The sequence below is a fragment of the Chelmon rostratus genome, chromosome 13 (genome assembly GCF_017976325.1).
Source record: "Chelmon rostratus isolate fCheRos1 chromosome 13, fCheRos1.pri, whole genome shotgun sequence".
In the NCBI taxonomy this organism is placed as follows: Eukaryota; Metazoa; Chordata; class Actinopteri; order Chaetodontiformes; family Chaetodontidae; genus Chelmon; species Chelmon rostratus.
Window position 1 is genome coordinate 13,718,954 of NC_055670.1, and position 22,245 is coordinate 13,741,198.

Consider the following 22,245-nt stretch of genomic DNA (forward strand, 5'->3'; position numbering starts at 1 on the left):
TACAGTTGGTGCATAAATGTTTTTCTTTTTTCATGCATAAAATGCTGGACTCGGATCCCTTTGAATACAGCGTGTTTCTCAGTTCAGGTAAAAACGTGATCACAGTTTGTGACGCAAAGCACGTTACAGTACAGTAAGGGCACCTGTGCCACACGTGTGAACGGAGAGCCTCATTCCACACCGGAGCAGCGATATGAGGACCAGATTTCAAGCTTTCAGCTGGGGACTCCACTTGAAGAGGCACAAGGTAAGAACGGCTTAAAAACGAAGTCCACAACAGGTGTGTCTTGCGGACAGGTAACGTTATGACTGAGTCGGCTGAAGCGGGTGCAGAGGGAGCAGGAAGGACTGCGACGGATTCACTTTGCACCGTGTATTTCCAGTGTTGGATAAGGTTTAGCTTCGTATTTAATTTACTAAACTGCATATTGTTGATTTTTTAAATGAAAACCAGTCACTTACCTCGCAAAAAATGTAACGTTAGAGCCAGAAAGTCGTTTACGCCCGTGAAGTAGTTAGACACCGGGACAGTAAGTGAGCTTTCCCTGACTTTGGTGTATCTCCGCTGCCCCTGCAACACCTCACGCTAGCTTAGCTGCGCTGGTTAACGTTAGCTAGCAGCTCAAACACATCAAGGTCGTGCTTTCTTCCACACCTTTAAATATAAGAGTAGGCACACCTCCCCGATATGTAGAGGCTATTATCAAAACATTTATCTTCCAAAATTAAAGTTTATTTCATGTGAATTCCGGCCAGCTGTTCTCCACTATTCTTAACCAGTGCGATGAAATTGCTGTGCTAGCAACATATCTCGGTGTAACAGCGTCCAGGACAAGTTTTGAATCGGATGTCAGTGTTTCTAAGATTAACGCCATCGTTTTTCATTCATGTGAACGAGGAGCGTTGTGTTGCAACTTACTTAAGTGAGCAAAATGAGAGAAAATATGAACAGAATATGTCTTATTTCATGTTCAATTCACTTATCTTGTGTTGTTCTATAAAAAGGCTTCTAATTACTCAGTTGAAAAAGCAAAAATAACTGTTTCCCCAGTTGAAATAGGACTGACCGAAGAACCCCATTAAATCCAATATAATTCTCTTTCCAGAATCTGTGTTTCCTCAGCAGTTGAGGACATTATGACAGACAGTGTGTCACTGCAAAGACAGTTATTTGATTTTCAGATTAGATGAAACAGTAATTGTCTGTTTCCTTGCAACGTTTTTAACATTCCAGATGTGATGCATTGAAATCAGCTAAGAAATGGCAGAATGCACAAATGATTAGATATTACGTGATCACCGCTGTCTCACATTATGAATGGGCTAGCGTGGGTATTGGCTGTAAAGACGCTGCTGCAGCACAAGTGTTAACCAGCCGCCCTCACCCTGCATTTTCGAACAGCTGCTATGCCTCTCTCTGATGCATTCCACATAAGCCAACCAACAGAGTGCACAAACGTTGTAACCTTTCTATTTCATTACATGAATAGGGAGCATCAAGCTCAACTGGACAGCTGTAGTTTGACTAAAACTCATAATGATCTTTTGCATTAAAGACGCTATTAGTTCAGTAGGTGGACCGATTTTTCAAAAGCAAGAGGAGCCCCAACACAAAGTGCTGTTTTAGAAGAGCTGTCTTCTTCAAAATGCTGGGGTCTGAGGAAGATGGATGCTCCAAGCAGTTCTTAAAATAGCCATGGAGCACCCGGGAGGTCTCTATTGTCCTTGTGCTGGAGGGTAGTTATGCAATATGAGCCATAACATATAGCCTATGGCAGATAGGGTTGTTTCTTTTCTCTTCAGATCTAACTTCTTAGCTGATACAGAGGTCTTACCTGTTGTTACAGCTGTGGCAGGGACACGCCCAGCAGCTGCAGGTTGTTGGCCACCATTGCCAGCTTGATGGCAAGGTGGAATATCCTGTTTCCACCATGCTCTGCTGAGGGGTGGCCTGCAGGTTGGTCTTTGAAAAAGTGACTCCTAGACTGGAATAGAGCAATTGAGCAAGTCTAAGGTGTTACCCCACTTTTCTTCACTGTTTTTCTGTGAAGTTCTTTCAGAATAACAGTGGAAGTGTTTTCTTTACTGCAAACACCTTGCAAACCTGACAGTTAGCACTGTGGCAGGTCAGCAATTTAAGTGTGGCTCAGAAATGGTCAGCGGCAGCAACCAGTGCCCTTGATGACAAAAATTGATACAATTTTTGGCACTTAGCAAAAGTACAATGGTAGTAAAAGCTGTCATTTAATACAGAACACTTCCGACAAGGTGGAATTCTTGTATTCCTAAAAAATGTATGTAATGCAATAAAGTATATTAAAACATAACTTCTGCATCATTTAAAAACAAAATAATGCAATTTAACTTCCCCCTCCAGTCAAAAATGTGTTTTCCTCTTGTTCCTACAGTCGAGTGTTTGAGCTTCACTCTGTAGAATGATGCATCTGCAGAGTTTGATACTAGAATGTTGTTTTCACATTTATTGCTGGAAGTGTCAATTTTTTTCTGTGCTGACTGAAAATCTGATTTTTAGAGGCGGGCTTACGAGCATGACTTGTAATCACAAATAGTTTTGGAGCCAATCGCGGTCCAATATTTAGCATACACAAGTTGGATTTGGAAACATGAAGCCTCCAGTGCACAAACACTGAGACCGGACTTTACAGTAAGGTAGGGACATCTTGGGTCCAGCAGTTGAACTTGTGAAATGAAAAATATCTAGTTATACATCATGGACATTTTAATGAAGGAGAAGGAGTAGGTGCTGTTTTTAATAATTTTAATGTGGCGATTAAACTTTGTTTTTCTGCAATAACCGTGTCTTGATGCATGTGTGGAAGATATCTCTAATAATTGACAAATGATTTTGTTACTGTCATACCAAAATAAAGTTTTAAAATTCTGATGTATTACAGTACGAAACACAAAACAATTGTTTGCACTGTGTTGCACTACAGTATGTGCACAAGAGCAAACAAGGAGACTCAAACAACTCATCAGTCGTCTGTATCAGGGAATTAATTTAGTAGTTTGTGGTTGCAGTTGAAGAAATGTACCTGCTTGTCAGTTGGGCATGCAAAAAGTTTTCCTTTCCAGTAATGCTTTGTGCCGCAGTTCTTATTTTAAAAACTCTGTCTTGCTGTTATATGAAACACTGTTATTAAGTCCCTAAAATAGATTTGGCGTTCATCCTACACCAACGTAATTAGCATTTGCATTGACTGATACCAAAAGAATGTGTTCCAGGCTAAGGGTTATTTCTGGCCCTCTCATGCAGCCTGGGCTTTCTTGTCCTTGTATCAGTCCATCGTAGGACCTCAGCTGAACCGTTGTCTATCCCCATCTCTTACTGCCCTCTGCTCTCCAAAATCCTCAAGAAAGTAATACTGGCACTGCTAGTTTCACCTCTGAAGGCAGAGTGGCACTGGCACATCGAGGTGCAGATTTCTCCCGTGTTCATGGTATGCTTTTAAAGTGCATATACGTGTTGCGGATTATTTTAGACACAGGTCATATAGATCAGTCTGATTTCCATCTCCTAGCAGTGATTTCCTGGTTAGAAACTTCTAATAGAAAGGCTACACCATACAAAAAATATGCATGGTCTTGTATCATTTTCAGATGCAACATTATACTGTTTCCTTGCTCTGCATGTCTTCCCGTTGAAAGTAAAAACAACTGTGCTTTGACCACTGCACCAGCTTGGCATATTTACCAAAGTAATCAAGTTAGCCTTGTCTTCTGTTAATGTAGTGAGGTATTGCTTTAACCCTCTGCTGCCCGTTGGTCTGTATCTCCAGTAGCATGTCCTCCCCTGTCCAGACTCTGTTACACATTACCTTTCAGAAAGATGTTATCATCCCACCCCCCCCCCACATGGAGCCTGTCACTGAATGACACAGCCCACAACACAGCCAATCTGCTGGGCTTGCTACTCTGCACAACCACATGCCTTGTACAGTGTACTAAGTTTAAAGTGCAGTTTGGATCTCTGTGCGAAGTCCATGACAAAAGAACAGTTTGTTTTATAGTACTGGCGGCCCTCCTGGACTCATTACCAAACTAAAGACACCCCCTTTGTGCAAGGGTGCTTTGTGCACTTTTCCAGCCTTCCAGGTTGCAAAGGGAACTATGTCAAAAAACAAAAACAAAAGGAGGGAAATGAAAGCAGCAAAATTAACAAAAGACAAGGAGGCTGAACCAAATTAGTTGATTATTAGTACGCTGCTGTGTCAGAGCAGGGATGACCGTTTTGGGAGTCATTGTGTTAAAAATATCTTTATTGTGGTGGATCATGTTTGGGTAGGAGGGATCTTTTTGCCCCACTGGACCAGCCTCATGGGCAGCAGATGAGCCAGAGAGGTGTGTGTGTCTGTGTGTGTGTGTTCGCTCTCTGCTGAGCTGTGAGCAGAGGAGCCCTGCCAGCCAGCGTGCTCTAACTGTGCACACACTCCAGTCCAACAGCTTGTCTCTTCCCTCTGCTCCAGATGATGCCTTGGATTTAGCTGGCCCACATGAGTGATATGAATAACGCGCTGGACGACATACACACGTCAGGAAGCCTCGGAGAGAAAGCAGAGATTTTTCACAGTGGCAGGGGTAATGTGAGTGGCTTTCCCAACCCAGCCCTTATCCCTTTGCGAGCTCCTTCACTAACACCAAATGCCCAGCAGATCAGGACTACACTCTGCAAGGGGAACAGGTATGACTAATTTTTCTTTTTGCTTGCCATGAATGACACCAGTCGGTTTATAAAACTATCAAAATCAATTCACTCCAGCGGAGACTGAAAGTACTATTTTCTGCTCTACACATAAGAACACGAGCTGCCTTGCAGAAGAATAGTATCCTCTTTGTATTTGCAGGAGTGAGAGACAGAGCACTGTTTGAAAGCTGTAATAATGTAGACTTAGTACCTGTAAACACAATTGGCTCGACCCAAACGCAGCTGTCAATGAAGTGTAATGTATTATTTCAACAGTGCAGTTAAAGACCTGGATTCAAATCAAGCACCTGTTAGTTTGTGGGAGATAATTAGTAACTCAGTAACTGCTGTGTTTACAGAGCAGTAAAGAAAGCGTCAGTCAGAGAACAGCACCTCTGAACAGAAACTGCGGCCTCCCCCCCCACAAGTGTGCTGAAATCAAACTCTCATAGATTTTTTTTTCCCCTGATTGATTCAAATGTTAGTTCACTACAAGGGCATTTGAATGCATTAGAGAACAACAACATCCATCCTGGCTACTCCTTACTGCCAAACGTTCACAGATAAGAGTGATGCATCCCTTCGGGGTTGTGATGGGTGACACATAACTATGATATTATGAGATTAGGACAAAAAGTACCTTTTACTTATTGATCATGATAGTTTTTGATTGTGACAGAGCTTCATTTCCTCTAGCCAACAGTTCAAGTGGTGAGCTCACATGTGCATTATTTGCCACCTTATCAAAAGCCTGATGGTGAGTGGGGCGTGTCGTCTGGTGGCTGAGAGCAGGAGGGGTCCACGCAGAGACAGCCGGTTGTTTCTGTCAGATCTGTCAGTTTGTTTATCACCTGCTCCATTTTCACTCCCCGTTCCTCTACATGGCACACACAACAGAGGAACCAGAAATGTGTTGTAACAGCTCTCTCAGCTACCGGATATGAAATCAGTCTAGCATAAATTCTAAAACATTGTTATAATGACTGCGTTTACATGCACAAAATATTCAGCTTTTTCATCCTCATTCTGTTTGCATGGCTAATGAATATTAAAATTCCACTAATATTCCTGTGTCTATGCAGCTGTTAAATGCTCTGACTAACGGAATGACGTACGTCCTGTTGATCTGTTGCATCTGTGCATCAAAATAAGAGTTTTCAGACTTGTTTGAGTGAGCAATTGCAGCCTCCCTCTTTCATTCATTCAGCCGCCTTCTTGAAAACTAAATATTGCAATGCAATATTTGCACATATAAAATGTGGATAAAGTAGGTGTGTTTCTCCTTCTGACCAGACGTGAACTTTTCTTTTGTGCATGCATCTGTACCCCAGCCTTGCAAACTGTTGCCTAGTTGGTTCGTTGACAACACAGAGCTGAAAGTGAACAGGCAAGAGGCCGTGTGTTGCAAACTACAGTAAAACCCCAAATGAGACATATATCCTGAATGCACTGTGCACAAATCCAAAGAATGCTCCTAAAACCTGAATAATACCGGCATATTCCACATGCTTAATCAGAAAAAGCTCCATATGGAATAAGGCCTAATTTGGAAAATCAAAACGGAATATGCTGTTTTAAATAACCCATATTAAAACTGGAGTATTATCAGTCGGAATAATAATGGAAAATGAGTGTGCATGTAAACGTAGCCACTGTTACATCTGGACTCACTCTTAGAGGCAAAATAGGGGAGACAAGTGATCTCTTCGTCATTTTGAAAGCTTGATTTTCCACAGAAATTAGTAATTAAATAATTTTTAGCAATATCGCATTAACTGTAAATCCTATACCTGCTCAATACAACATTTTGTTGAAGCTTCTGTATGCCAGTATGATACTGTAAATGACTGATATTTACTCACATTATTTACCATTACATTAAATAGAATATTGTTGATGTGGGCATCATTTTCTACACATTGCACAAAGATTCAGCCTGACATACTTGAAACTTTTGAAAATATGGGACCTCATAAAGAATTTGAAACAAGATCTGGACAACGCTTGCCACATTTTATACAGCATCTGTTTCTTTCTCTCCCTCTCTGTGTCTGTGTGTTTTTTGTCCTTCAGGAGCAATAAAGAGGGAGAGGAGTCATTCTCTTCTCCTGTACCAAACCCTTTTCCTGAGCTTATCCCCTCAACCCTCTCCCCCCTTGTCTCTGAATGCTTATTACCATGGACCAAAAGTAGTGCAACTCAGGTGAGTGCTCCATTTACAGTACTTGAGTACAGTACACAAAGAGGCATATTATTTGAAGAAAGATGGGCTCTGTTGTAAACCTTTCCATATGCAACCTCAGGCAGCATAGTCATGCTAACTTTAATTAGAAGTAGTGCCAGAAAAACAACTGCAGGACGTATTTAAATAAATGCATATTTACATGATGCTTGGCTTGTGATTTGTCTGAAACTTCAGGGCATATGGATGGTAAAACCAGTTATGCGAGTATGTAAATTGGTTGCTGTCAGCACACCCAGACAATCCATGCACACAGTGTTGTTACCTTTGAGAGGCCAAGTTTGTCCCTGCACAAAATGTTGACTAAACAACATAAAAATGGACAATACACTTGAGGTCTGATACCACTTGTTGATTTTGCATTTGAAATTTGATTGTGAGTTAATGGTTTACGCTGCTGTTGGGCACTAAGACATGTGCCCAACAGCCACTCTTGTATGTTTGTTTCAGCACAGTGTGTGATTTGTCATGCGATAGATGTTGGGAAGTACCTGCTGGTGCTGGCAAAGCTTTCACTCCAATCTTGATCATGAGACAATTTTTGGCACTTTCGTTTTTTGGTCAGCAACTGACCGTTTTCTATGCCTGCCAAGATCTCCAGTCTAGCACGACACATATGCAGTCGTCAGTTACAACGGTGCCAGTTTTACCACTCAAAACTGATAGTAACTTTGGAAACAATGGCCCCTTGATTTCACACTCAAGTAGTTAAGGCTTCTCCTTTCTAGCACTGTCTACCGAAATCACAACCATTTCTAGTCGATAGAATAGAGAACAGGACAGACCTGTTAATATCACAGTGGATGTGTTGGACCTGAATCTGGGTTTTTGTGATTTAACTTGTGATGATGTGTTCCTCGCCTTTAGAAGTTGCCACTTTTGGTTGTAAGTTAGGTAGCTGGGCTATGCTACCATTTGCAGCTTACAAACACATTCCTTATGTTTTTGCTCTTGCGCTTTTGGCTCTGGAAAGGTGATTAAGAAAGGCACAACACTCCAAATTCTTTTACCTACTCTGTACCACTCTCACTAAAACCACACCCACACTTCTTTAATGTGAAGAAATCTTAAGATTGACTGGTCTGTTGCTCATAGTTACCGCTGCTAAGCTCTGATTGGACAATGGCTGTTTGGGGGCAGGGGTTTAGTGAATGGTCACCAGTGAAATTAAGCACAAAAATCTTAGTGGGCTTAATTATTTTGTATTTTTTCCTTACAAACTTATGAAAAGATTAATTTACTAATTAAAGTATTGTTATAGCTTCAATTGCTTGCCCCTACAATCCAATGAATTTTGGAAATAGATCAATCTATGACAAGTTGCAGACGTATAATGCAGTTAATCCACAACTCATGTTGAACGATCGCTAACTTTATTTCCTTTTGCTCTTAGTTAGGAGAAAATGTAATATTATGCACAGCAAAGAATTATTTAATTTGACCCTGTGATCTGTAGTTGATTAGTACGTTTATGCAGAACTCACTGCCAAATTCTAAAAAGAGAGAACATTCATTATGTTGGAAAGCTAACAATTATGGGTCTGCTTCAGAAGTGCATGGCTTTCATAATGGATTTTGTCTATACATTTTCCAGGCCTGTTAAATTAGTCTGGTTTGTCAACCACTAGATGTTTCCTGGATGTGGATCCCTATAGTGCATGCTGAAGTTGATTTCAGGATTTTCAGTATCTTTGTGGTGTGTGTGTGCGCGTCTGTGCGCGTGTGTGTGTGTGTGTGCAGCAGCAGGGGGCAGCTCAAAGCAGTGACTCATAGGAAAGCTTGAAATTACAGAGCTCAGCAGTTACCAAGGACTATCGGCAGTATTAGACCTCTCTGTGCTCACATATTGCTCTCATGCTGAGAATGAAGTATACATACAGAAAGTCATGTTTTCTAGTTTACCCCTGAAACTTCCCTTGTGCTCTGTAGATGTATGATTGGTATAAGAGCGTAGTCAAATTTGTATTTATTCCTCTGCACGCATTGTGGTAAGATTGCTTGATTATCTCACACTGGAGTGTCTCCACTTGATATACAAGGTCTCAAATGAGTCTTTTTGCTCTTCTCCATCCTCTCACAATTCAAGGTTTCACATCAGAAAATTACAGAGTGATTGCCAATTCTCCTGTGCTCTCAGCAGCCTATTGTGAAGACAGGTCAGGGATTTGCACGGATTTGGCATTTTCTTTGATAAGTGCGAGAATAATCTTCAAGTTTCTCGGTGAAGAAGCAAAATGACACCCAGTTGACCTTACTCTGAAACAACTCTGGCTTTCTTGTTAGCAAATCTTAAAGTGATCCTTATGTGTCTCGCTGATGAGGCCTGTGCCTGCACCTGACGGGCCTGACAGCCTCTTACTTACTCTTTTCAACAGCGGCGTTGGGAAGACAAAGGGAGTATGTCAGACTGACCAGCTGTTTTTGTGTCACAATCCTCATGTCACAGGGTTACGACCTTCTTTCATTAGCACTCCAAAAACCAATGACATCATTGTTCCAACTGCAGCACTCATCCCCTCACCCACCCTCCTCACCGTTCTATAAAGGAAAATTGTCTATTTAGCTTCCCAGTGTGTCTTTTTTGGTAGTAATTTTCCCATCAGTTATAATCATCTGAAAATAATAATCTTCTTCCGAGGACGGGTTTAGATTAAAAAATTAGCTGGCTGGGAAAATGGCAGTGCGTCTGTCATTGTGGCATCGCAAACAACTCATGGTCTAGCTGAGTTTTCATTTTACTGCTGTCGATTTGAATGGCTTCGCTGAATTGTGGCAAGATCACACGGGTGGCTTTAAAACTATTTCACTTGTGACGAACTGGTTTAGCCGAGCCCCCTGTCAGATCTGTGTTCGCTTAGTTAACATTTCCATAACAAATTATGATTGTTAAAGGATAACTTTCGTTTTTTACAACCTGGAACTTATTTGTAGCATTAAATACGACCATTTACTCACCCAGACAACTTTGGTGTTATTTGGAGTCGTTTTGAAGAAATTAGCCCCAGAGGAGCGGCGCGTATATCCGTATAATGCGAGTACTTGGGGCATCCATGCGCAGCCTCTATGTAACGCATAATCTGCGGCGAAACTCGTTCATATTCCAATATTTTGTGATGATATGCTGGTGCTATTCCCCTCTGAGCCGGCAGTCGGCTAGTTTAGCTGTAGTTTGGCACAGCTATGGTTCGTTATTGGGTATTCATAGCCGACAGCCGCAAAGTCAGCCGTGTTGTGGCTGGCTGCTCGCAGTGCCCGGCGTTCGGCAATGACATCATCCACGTCAGAGGTAGTTGTCTAGAGACTCCAGATATCGATAACATGCCACCACGGCCGCGGATTATGCGTTATATAGAGGCTGCGCAGGGATGCCCCGAGTACTCGCATTATACGGATATACGCGCCGCTCTTCTGGGGCTAATTTCTTCAAAACGACTCCAAATGCCACCAAAGTTGTCTGGGTGAGTAAATGGTCTAATTTAATGCTACAAATAAGGTCCAGGTTGTAAAAAACGAAAGTTATCCTTCAAGACAGATCGGTTTGCACGGTGAAGGAATCAGAATGTGTCCCTATAATACGACAGCTGTCTCAAACATACAGCCGTGACATTAGAGGTAGCTGTTTAAAGGGAAAATGCTCTGGCACTTTTGAGTTCAACCTCAGGGAAACCAGCAGTACCAAGGGTTCAGCTTGTAAGACTGCTGGCTCAGCCACAGCACCATGCCACCGCAGACATAAATGCAACATGACGTGATGATGTTGTAGGATTGATAAACCTGTCGTGCGTTAATTGCGAAGATGGTTTCATGTTGATATTGTTGGTAAGGGCAGTGTAGGCTGGCTTTGAGCTTAACATAATGGAAGAACTGGCATATCTTCATGATACAATGGCAAAATAAACAGTTTTTTTGAAGAAGTCCAAGGAGCTGGCACAGCCTCCACTCTCCAGGCATATAGTGGGCAGTCATGCCTGGACTCCCGCCAGAAAGCAGAAGAACACAGACAGACTGCGTCCAGACGGTGTCGAGTGTTCAGTTCAGCCATATGACTCAGAGGAAATGCCTGCCCCTTTAGAGATGTTATTTCAGATGCTACATGCGCCATGTCCGCGTTCCTCACTCGGAGCTTCAGCCTCCCCTCTGCAGCAGATGTAATAGGGTCTTCAGGGTCACATATAAAAGATAAAACATTTATTCATGTTCTTTCCATTCATAGCTACTTAATAATTTGAAAACTGCTTAATAAACCAAACAGTGCTGTACTGATCCCATACCTGCCAGTCTCCAGAAAACGCCAGTAGACGTCTTTTTTTATATATATAATTGTGAATTCTAATAAATTAGTTTCATGTGAGAGGAGCTGGAATAAGGAGTCATGCTCTGTAATCACTGTGCATAGCTTTCATTCTTTGTGCCTAACAGACAGCATGTGTTACGTATAGAAAGTCATCTGGTGTCAGATGCACATGCAGCTCCTATATTTCTCTTCACGTATCCCTCTCTCTCACCCCTTTCAGACAGTCATGTGGGATAAAATGATGTTTACATGTTGTTCAGAATTCAACAAAACACATGGTCTGGCTTTACGACCCTGCTTTTGCCTGGGTCTGATACAGTTTACTGTTCTATAGGATCACTACCTACCCACTGTAGAAATATAGGATTACAATCATTCTATAGTAAGTAATGGAAGAGACTTTTAGTAGTTCGACATTAAATTTTGTTCTTCTCAATGTTAGTAACCAGACTAAATGAAGCTTATAAATTCTATGAAATTAACCCACATCTTCTGCTTGGTTGTGTAAACATCGACATTCAACTGTGAATGTGAACTGTGTGGAATGACAGCTCTGGACCCGAGTCGTGTGTAAACGGCAACCTTTGGGGATTAAACTCTGAGACTCGTATCAGAGTGTGTGTTCGTTTCAAGACAAGTAGCATCTCTCTCTCAAAACACACACGTTTCTGATCTTACCAGAACCAGACAGCGCTAAATACTGTGTGAATTCACCTAAAAATGTAAACTTACTTGGATTTGGTCAGTCGAGCTGTTATTTGTGTGGATGAAAGGATGAAAGCTACTATTGTTTACTAATTTATCTATATATAAAATATATATAGGGGTCTTCTGTTCCCCCGGTATATCCTAAAGACTTGGCCTCTTCCCTGGTTTGGTGCTATTTTAGGGTTTACCTGTTGCCTGGGGGGAGGCACTGCTTTGAAGGCTAAATTCAGGGAACATAAGACTACTGTGGTTAAGATTATAACAATGACGGCCTGCGTCATTGATGGCTACTGATATCTATATATATCTACATCTATATATATCTATCTCCATCTGGCTGTTTTTAGATAGGTATGCTGTGAATCCCCCTGCCCAGAGGTGGGTATACGCTGTACTACACCTGCATTCACGCACCACTGCACCCCTCTTGTTACTTTGACAGAGCTTGCAAGGGGTCATGATTGAATCAGCCCTGGTCAAGGACAATGTGTCTGGAGCTGGCTTTGTTATGGGAGTTGTGGAGACTCCGTTATCATCCTGGCTCCATTAATTCCAATTCATTTTAGCTGTGTGATAACTAGCAGCGTCTGCTTGTCTGTGCTCTCACAAGTCAGTGTGCTGTGTTTTCCAGATAAACATGAAGCCTGTTGTGGGAGGTTCTTCTTTTCCTGTCTGTTCTCATGAGTTGAAAGAGAGGACAGTGATTGGTGCCAAACTTCAGCATTCAGACAGCTTTCATACCCCAACTCATATATAAACTATGTTAAAAAGGCATAAACTACAAAGTCTTTAGAGGAACCATGATATGCAGTACAGTATCATCATTGCAGGGCTTAATAAGTTTGTGTGTGGTCTTCATTAGAGAATGAGTTTCAGGCTCCATGTGGACTCTGACTGTTTCCTCCTTATATATGCATTAATGGCTTTGGATTGGATTGCAATAGATGGGACTGGATTGAAATAGCATCCACAGCATCTGGTATCTTTCTCATAAGCACTTGTTCATACTTGTGCTTATTGTAATTTCTGAAAAACTGCTCCAGTATGTTTCCATGTGGTAACAGTACAAACTGAGATTCATTGCAATATGTTAAACTGTACTTGTGAACCTTTTAAAACTGTTTTATTTGAGATCTCTAATCTTTTACACTGTAATGGTGCAGAGTGAGGCTTGGGAATGGGTGTGTCCTGTAAAGATGGCACACTCCTGTTCACAAGGCCTCTTTGTCTAGTCTTACAGTAAAACAGATGTGGCTTGTGAACAGTGGCTGTGGGGGTAAGAGCTATTCTGGACCTCTCTTTCTCCCTTAAAGGGCTCAAATGGCATGACCATATTAAGATACAGTATAACCAAAGCATTGTATGAATATTGACAACAAACTTAGTGTATTCAGTTTATTAAGACTAAAATGCGTAGTTTGTTGACTGGTGTTTTATTTCTGTGTTTACCAAACATTTGGCCCATCCTACACATGAGTACAAGAAAATTTGTATGACGATATTTCTATTATTATAGTTTTTACAGTGATGGTATTATATCAGCAGTTTTACTCCTGTTTTAATTTCCCCCAGTACACTCTTTAGTTTTCATTATCTAAACAGTTATTAAAACTGTGGCTTGTTTAATGATCTCTTTTTGCCAATACCCTCATCTGATATTAGCACATACAAAGAATACAACATTAATGGAACATTTTCATGAATATGCTTACGAATGTTAGTTCAGTGAAACGTACTCCATGCCCGAGACTAAAAATAGCCGTGTAGTGTCTGGCTACAAACTAAGCAAAAACAATCTGCTACATGTGCTTTCTGGGAAATCTGCAGCTCCTCTTCTGTGTTTTTTACATTATCACCTGGCAGTATTTCCAAGTATTTCAGCTTTTGAGGCCTTGTATACTGTAACTCTGTCCACCATGAGAAAATCTCTTTTTTTTCCAGTTTTGTTTATTGGAGCTGCCTTTCTAAAAGGAGAGAAAAGGAAAAAGCTTTTACATTCCCAAGGACAAAGGAGGAGTTTGTGTTGTGTGGAAGCAGCATGACTTAGTTTCTCACAGTTTCATTGTGAAGGATGTCACTGGAACAGTTTTTCTGTAGCTTGCGAAAGAGTCACCGTATAAACAACTCTTAATTACTCTATTATTTATTTTTAATCATCATTACAACTGTAATTTGAACATTATCCTTATTTTCAGTTACTATGTACGGATATTTTCCACATAGTTAATTGTGCAGCTAAGGCAGAAGCATGAATTTCCATGCGAGAAGAGTCACCTTGCCTGCCATCACACCACTTTGTCTGCAGAAGCGGGTAGGAATATTTCATGGATCTCCTCTCTACTATCGCTAAGCATTTTTCCTCTGTCCTAGTGAATCGCTACCGTCTGTTCGTTTTCGCCAAGTCTTTTTAGATGGCGCTGGATGAGATCCAACCTCATGTGCAGACTATGCAAGAGCTCACTCTGTGTAAAACTTTCCACAGTTTTTAATCTTCATGAATACGTTTCTGATCTGTGTAGACTGCTTTTACATTCTGCTCATAATTATTTGCCTTTGCTATTTTTGCTTGTTTGAGCTGAATTTCCAATGGTTGTTAAAAATGTTAAATGTGCAGTTCCCTTTAATCAGGAGTATAAATGCCCACATGTTGGGTATCAATAGATGTATTGTGTATTCTGCTGTAGTGTATCTGTGTAGCAGTGCTTTATATTGTAAGAACATACCAGGTTAGATTTGAAGAGTTGGTTTGTAAGAGTCATAGATGTTCAAAAACATGACTAATTTGTCCAACATTATATAATCTAAATTCTTAAACTCTGGCCCATTCTCCTTTAAAAAAACTCAATTATTTCTTATGGATTTATAGATTCTCACCTTCCAGCTTATGATGGTTTGCCATTACTGTTTACTTTGACATGGGGGTGTTAACCTGTATATCATACTAACAATGAAATCACTTGTTGCAGACAGGGACAGTCTGGCACATGTACAATTGAGTCTGAACATGTGTGACGAATATGGCCCCTGCTTGTGAACCATGCATAAGTAGTATGAGATGAATATAGTGGTACAACAATAATAATAATAATAATACATTTTTCCTCTCTGTTCTATCTCTGAGTGAAACATTTTGTGCAAACCCAATCAAAACAAACTCAGCAGGATAAAAATGGGGCCAAATAACTTTTATTTATTGTTACAATGGTAAGACTGCAGCAGCTCAGCAGTCATTTTTTTTTTCTGTGTAAAGTAAAGTAGCAACACGCTTTCCAGCATGCTTATCTGTGAAGCTTGATAACATTTGTCTGCTGTTGTAATTCAACTCCTCATTGGTGCAAATGGTATTCTAGCTATTAGTTTGTATTTCCAAGTGGTCCAGTTTTAATAGACTCAGAGCACCAGCGGCTTAGTTAATGTTTGGGAGGCATTAGCTGTGACCCACCAATAATGCTGTTAAGGCGTAAATAGCACCTGGTTGAGCCATTAGAGCGAAAGCCCTATATGAGACTGTCAGTTTTTTCCCTGTTGTTACAGTGAGGAGCCCGAGAGGACATTTCTCAGTGGTTTCTGAGATAGACAAGGCTGGAGGCCACCTCCTCACCAGCACTCTGTGATAGAGCTGCAGCTGTGGAGTGCAGTTCAAGGTTAAACCGGAGCAGTCTAATTGGCAAAATGGCTCACACCGTCCTGTCCTTGAGATAAGGAGGTCTAAAATAGAGAAGTTTATGTTCAAGAAGACTATATGTAGTGCTGCATAGTCAGTGTCTGGATTTACTCCAAAATTTTTTTTTTTTTTTTTTTTTTTTTCCCAGTGAAAGGCCTTTATAACACAGCTCCTTATGTTCTGTTGCTCTGCTCCCAGCTTTGGCTTTGGTATCAAAGTATGTTGAATGAGACTTGCATTTGCATACTTGCAATAGAGCTTGACTAATAAATTGGTTGGCCAATATCAGTTTATCACATATGTAGTAGTATACCTCAGTATATATATTCTTCTTCAGCTACACAGACATCTTGATGTCTTGTAGATGATTTTCTTGCAGTGTATTAAGTATCACAGAATTGTTGTATTATAACACCTTTGTTATCGTGTGCAACATTCCCTGATATTGTGAGTTACTCTGTGATTCCCACCACTAATTATAATGAATTCAACTACTCAGCTGATTAAACCTGCATGGTGGATTTTGAAGAGCTTTTAAAATAAAGTTAAAGACCAATAGCAAACACAACCAACCTAACCAGTACCAAACCAAGCATGCAGAGTGCTACTTTAATTATAAAGTGTTACAAATGTAGTGATGCTCCGAAAACAGCACTACTGCTACTATTAGCATCACTCCTGGATTTGCACGTTTGTCTAAAACAGTCAGTCAGATGCAATTTTGAGAAAATTGTTGTCCAATGTGGCGGTTGACTTTTGTGCCATCACTTTGCTAATATATAATATATATATATATATAAAATATAAAATATAAATACGTATATATAATATTTTGCCATGACTGCTAAGACTGAACTCTTGCCCTGTAAAGTGAGGAACAATAATCGTGCAGATGTAACTCTGCAGGGAACATTCTTGATTTCTGCATGTTGCAACATAAAAGTTGCACTTGATTGACATGATGTAGGCGGACATGAATGCTTTTCAGGTGAAAGCATGTGTACATTTGTATCAGAGTTACTTCCCCATGAATGCAGCTCTGTGTTCACTGATAAAGACCATCCGCCGCTACCCTGCCTGGCCATTCATTAGAAACTCTTAACCAATCATTAACAGTACCTTTCACTCTATGTTTTCAGTTACCTGGAGTTAAAAATTATGCATAATGTTACAATAATTTGTTTGTAAAAGTCGAAGTAATTGCATTCTGAGCTCTGCAATTATAGTTATTCAGCCTCTCTTTTGATAAGAAAACCAGTATATTATGTATCTGTGTGTAGTCTGCTTGCCTGCCTGAGGTGTAACATGAGCAGAAGAGTAAATATCACCAGTGAGTCCCGTTCGATCTGTTGCTGTGATTCACATCCCTGAATGATGATTCCACACGGTTTTACAATATCATCTTACTATATGTTTCGGTAAAAATTCAAGCACTTCTATACGACTGCTCCATTACGTCACATCGAAAATCCTGCATATTTCGCAAAACATTCTCTACATCTTTCTTTGTGATACAGAATGGAATATATTTTATGCTTGGAAACCATATCTGGTACCTTTCTGCATGACTCAGGCATCAGCTAAGCTAATTAGTGAATCTAAAAAAACCTGCCGAGCAGAATTTATCCCTCCTCTGTGCTGTGCCTCACTTTTTAAATAGCTTTTGGTAGCAAATTCACCATGTGAACACCATTTTGGTGCCTTAGGCCAAACACCCACTATTAAATATCAAATAATTGGTGATAATTATGCAAATGTCACAAAAAAAGTACTATCACAGTAACCATGGAGACAGCTCTTAGATTCACAGGAAACAGCTCTGCTTGTGTGGCTTTAATGTCCACCTTCTCCAGCAGCAATAACATGGTGATAAAGCACTTCCCAAAAAAGAAGTTTGCGTCATGGATATTGTCACGTGGACCATGTGCCAATGTGCCACATCAGGACACTTCCCATGCACCTCCACACTCCATCATGCCCCTTACAGACTGCAGGATTTCAGTGGTTTTGCTGTATTTATGACAAATTCTTCCCAGGTCTACTGAGACACACACCCCACAGCATGAGGCTGGGATGATGTGTCTCTGCTGATCTGTTGCATTTAATATGATGCCAATGAAAGTTACATTTTTGGCCTCAGGAGGCTGCAAAAGCTACAAGCTTTGATGTGATGTTTTTTTTTTTTGGACTTCTCTGCCATGCAGTCATGAAGCTGCAGCTGGTGATGCACCTGGGCAACAGTGTGTATGCACAGATTCTTCATCACATGTCTTAACAACCCTTCAATATGTAGTAATTTAAAAAAATTAAAGCGTAAAATCCTGCTGTATGACATTGTTCAGTCTCTGAGTCTCTTCATCTTGTAAAATAGCAATAGAAGTCGGGCTGTGCTAAGTAATGCAAACGCAAAGTACATCTGTAATGCTAAGGCACCAAAAAAGGTTTCCTCACCCTCAGACAAACCCTACCCTGTTCCTGGTGAAATGTGATGCCTGAATGATTTGATTTGGCCGGCTCTCAGGAAGCCACTTCCTCACAGCAGCTTAACCGAAGCCCCGGCTAGATGCAGTTATCAAGTGCAGCAAATACACTCTTTTTTTTTAATCTGGTGTTTATTTTAAAGATGAATTTGCACTGCGGTGTCGAGTTCTCCGCCGCTGTTGTCTTTGTCTCTGATTTGGTTCAGGAGGATTTTAGATACTTAACCCGCAGTTTTACGATGCAGCGTTCTTGAAACACCGGCTGCTGGAGTAATCTGTTTAATGGAGGCCCTCGTCTTTGTTAGACATCACAAACAAAGATATTTGTCTTGTAAGGCTCCTAGCGGCCTGATTAAACACTAAATGGTTTACACTGAGAGGTGATGTCATGGCTGGAGACTCCCACTTGCTGATGGCTCCTTGAGGACTCAGACCTCAGCCCGGTAGGAGAGCTCTGACCTCCTTTCTCTCCACAAAAGGAATCAGCTTTAAAGTACTAATAGAACTCACTGAGAGAAAAGAGACAGTCATTTGGTCTTTACTCACCCACCCCCGACCCCTACCACTGCCCTGTACCTCCCTCTGTCAACTTTAGACTAAGTTGACCCAACTAGCATTACATTTAACCAGCACCTTTTGTAATTGCTCTGTGGGCTCTTGCAGGGCATTATGCTGGGAGCGCTGCTTGCCATGGGCGTGTGAATGTGAATGGAGAGGGGGGGTTGGAGCCTTGCGACTCTCTCGCTCTCTCTCCCCTTAGCCCTTTTCAGACATGCAATGCGTAACATCGCTGGCTTCATGTTTCACGTATCTGTTGAAGTGATTGCATTTGTCATTCAGTCATAGGTAATTTTTATGTTGTTGTTCCTTTTGGCTTCAATCAGATATGATGAGCGCAGCGGCAGCGCAAGAGGGAGCGGAGAGGGAAAGTTATTTCGGAGAGGAAGAAGAGTGTTTTCTGTTCTCTCTCAGGCTGCATCGCTGATGAAGCCTTAATTAATGACCACCGTCATGAGCATGAGGGACGCCTGCCCCTGCTTCTCACAGACATACGTTTTCGCGTCACTTTCATCATTTATTGTTATTACATAATATCCACCAGTGCACAAGCGCTGAGCGACGGGATGTTAGGTTGGGACTTTTAATTCTATGTCCTTGCATGCTGTCTGTAAAGCATTTTACTGGATGTTCATTTATTCATTCATGCAGTTGCCAAGAAGGAACATTGGTAATACAGAGACAGTTTTTTTTTTAACCGATTCCTCTGGTCGCACCATGAGGTGAAAATAGTTTTTATAGACTGATCTAATGGGAGGAGATTGATCTCCTGAGCAAGACATGCATATAATCTCTCTCTCTCTCTCTCTCTCTCTCTCTCTCTCTCTCTCTCTCTCTCTCTCTCTCTCTCTCTCTCTCTCTCTCTCTCTCTCTCTCTCTCTCTCTCTCTCTCTCTCTCTCTCTCTCTCTCGATACTTAGTGGTGGAGAAAGGTAGCAGGAGATTTGGTATCAAGCCCCAGCGATACAGATATGTGAAGTCAGCCCTGTGCTAAGACGCAGTTTTGTCTAATTGCCTCCTTTCAGCTCGACTGCAGCACACACAGAGAGAGAGAGAGAGAGAGAGAGAGAGAGGCTTGTTGCTTCCCAGCCGACACTCGTCTGTGCTGTCTGATGTGTGTTTTTATGTTTCTTACAAAAAGCTCTCTTTTGCAATGCTGTGTACTCAGCCATGCATAGGCTACAGAGCTTGTCCAAACTCAGAACCCTGCTTGGCTCCAAACAGGGGGGTAAGTTCTGCTTTCAGATGGATTCATTTGTTCAGTGTTTGATGTCTTAGTGTAGTTTTTGCACTGTAACTAAATGGTTCTCTTCTTTACATCCTGGAGCATGCTTCTCTACTGTTGAATATTTTATTGCCGCAGTAGAAAACAGGGGCTACCTAACTGGTGCATGTGAGTCAAACAGATTAATTTGTCCAATACTTTGCCTCACTTTTAATACAGTTCGTTGCGTAGTTGGAGCCAAAAACAACACTCTGCTTGTACTCCTCGAAGGTCAAACGTAATCCATCCTGCTGAATGGTTGAAATGGTTGTTAATTCAGTGCTTCTGTTGCAGGTAATCAAAGTTTATAATGAAGATAACACTAGCAGAGCTGTAGAGGTTCCCAGTGACATCACTGCACGGGACATATGCCAGCTGTTTGTCTTGAAGAACCACTGCATCGACGACCACAGCTGGACTCTTTTTGAACACCTCTCCCACCTGGGAATAGGTAAGATTTGGTTTGGTTTGGATGTTAAAATGTCACATGTGGCTTTCTAGCCTGGTTCTGGCTCTGAATCAGTTTTCACTCCATGTAATGTTGATTTAAAAGATAATGTGCAGACACAGTTCAGATTAATCACTGTTGGACAAAACACACATGAAGCACATTTGATTCTGACCGTTAATTGTATGAACTGTATCAATCATGTGATGGCAGCGTTGTTAGCCGTATGGGCGAGGTTTGCTTGGTTTTGATGGGAGGGGTGGCGGTAGGTCATGAGGTGGTGAAATGTGTGAGTGAAACAGAACACTGTCCTCTGATTTCTCAGTCACATATGAGAAATGAGTAAAATATGAGGGGAGCTGGTGTTGGTCATGATTGTGTCTTAATCACTGAGAGGCATCAATTATAGATCTTCCTTGCATAGAATATTATTTCTCATCCTGAATTAGTAAAGAGGTGTTGCAGTGCATGTATGAAGACATTGCACATTCTGCAGGTTCTATAGATTTTCCCTCACTTGTGTTATTTTTTAACCTTACTTCTATCATCTGCCTGGCGTTTGTTGTGGAATGCAAGAGGCTGCGGTGAGGTCTGCAATTCAAAGCAGCGTCACCTGCTGCTGCTGATCTGATCCATTTTAATTGAAAGCACCAGCAGCTACTAATCTGACTGGTATTCTTTGAGAAGCCAAGCAGCAATTTTAACTGAGGGCTCCCATTTTATTACAAGAATGCCTTGCTTAAGATACTCTTAAGAGACATTTGAGTTGATGCACAGCATCAAATAATTTGCTGTTAGCTGTAACCATTTATGTAAAATAGGCCATGACGCTAGTATTTGTATATTAAAGGCACATTACCTCCATTTGCATTGAATAATGGTGCATGAATGGTATAAAATACAGTTCTTATTAAGCCAACAGTGAACACACACATATTTCTCAATGATATATTAACACTGATCTGCAAGGAGAGAGTGTGACTGCATAAACGATTTCTCAGCTGCATCTTCACACTATTGCAGACATTACATAATTCATCCATCTGTACTGTTCCAGTCATCAATGTTATTTTTTAAATCAAAACTACATCTCTTTGCCATCCAGTGAAAAGCATGCATTTAGAGATTTGTTATTTTACTTTTTCAGATAAACTAATGGATTAAATTTGTTGCTTTTTTGCCCAACGTTCAGATTTCATACAATAAAGGCACATCTATAAATGCTTATTCAGTGAAATTATTTACAGAGCAGGCCATGTGGCATTTTTCAGAACTGTTTTATCGGCCATGTAAATCACATTTAGTTACTTGTTGTCTTATGACTTCTTTGTTCTGATGTTGTTCATAGATCGTTGTTCAGCACTGCTTCACACGGCCGTTTAAAACACAACAAAAAAAAGTTTTCTGTTAATTCAACATTCATTTTGAGTTCTGGGAAATGATTAATGTTTACGTTGTACTGCTTGACTTGAGAGCCACGCTCTCGTCCAGAGGTTACACATTGATATAAGATTAATAATCAAACTCAGAGTAAAGCAGTAACTGTAGTCAGGAAGGAGTTTGCAGGCATTGAGATTTAATAACATTTAAACTGATGTTTTTGACGTTGGAGCTCTCTCATCCAGAGAGCAGTGAAAACAGGTTAACCTTCATTAATTTTCTGTCCTCCTGGTCTCACTAGAGAGAACCATTGAAGACCATGAGTCTGTTATGGAGGTGCTATCAGGCTGGGGAATGGACACAGACAGTCGGCTGTATTTTAGGAAGAATTATGCTAAATATGAATTCTTCAGGAAACCCCTGGTGAGTTTGTGAAGAAATGTTGCTTGTATATGGTGATGGGCTCATACATATCATTTTACATTTGGTATATTGTCTCTTTG

General features: G+C 40.9%; 1 protein-coding gene across 2 annotated transcripts in view; it reads left to right on the top strand.

Moving 5' to 3' along the window:
• Positions 1–132: 132 nt before the first annotated feature.
• Positions 133–22,245, top strand: part of grb14 (growth factor receptor-bound protein 14) — a 28,779-nt gene continuing 6,666 nt past the window's right edge. Inside the window, exons 1-5 of one of the 2 annotated variants that reach the window (XM_041950456.1) lie at positions 133–247; positions 4,488–4,702; positions 6,779–6,908; positions 20,209–20,365; positions 22,044–22,165. In XM_041950456.1, the coding sequence (XP_041806390.1) occupies positions 4,515–4,702; positions 6,779–6,908; positions 20,209–20,365; positions 22,044–22,165 (597 nt within the window). In that variant the 5' untranslated portion in view covers positions 133–247; positions 4,488–4,514. Of the gene's footprint in view, positions 248–4,487; positions 4,703–6,778; positions 6,909–19,587; positions 19,879–20,208; positions 20,366–22,043; positions 22,166–22,245 lie in introns of those variants that run through there. The other variant, XM_041950457.1, reaches the window with a different exon arrangement.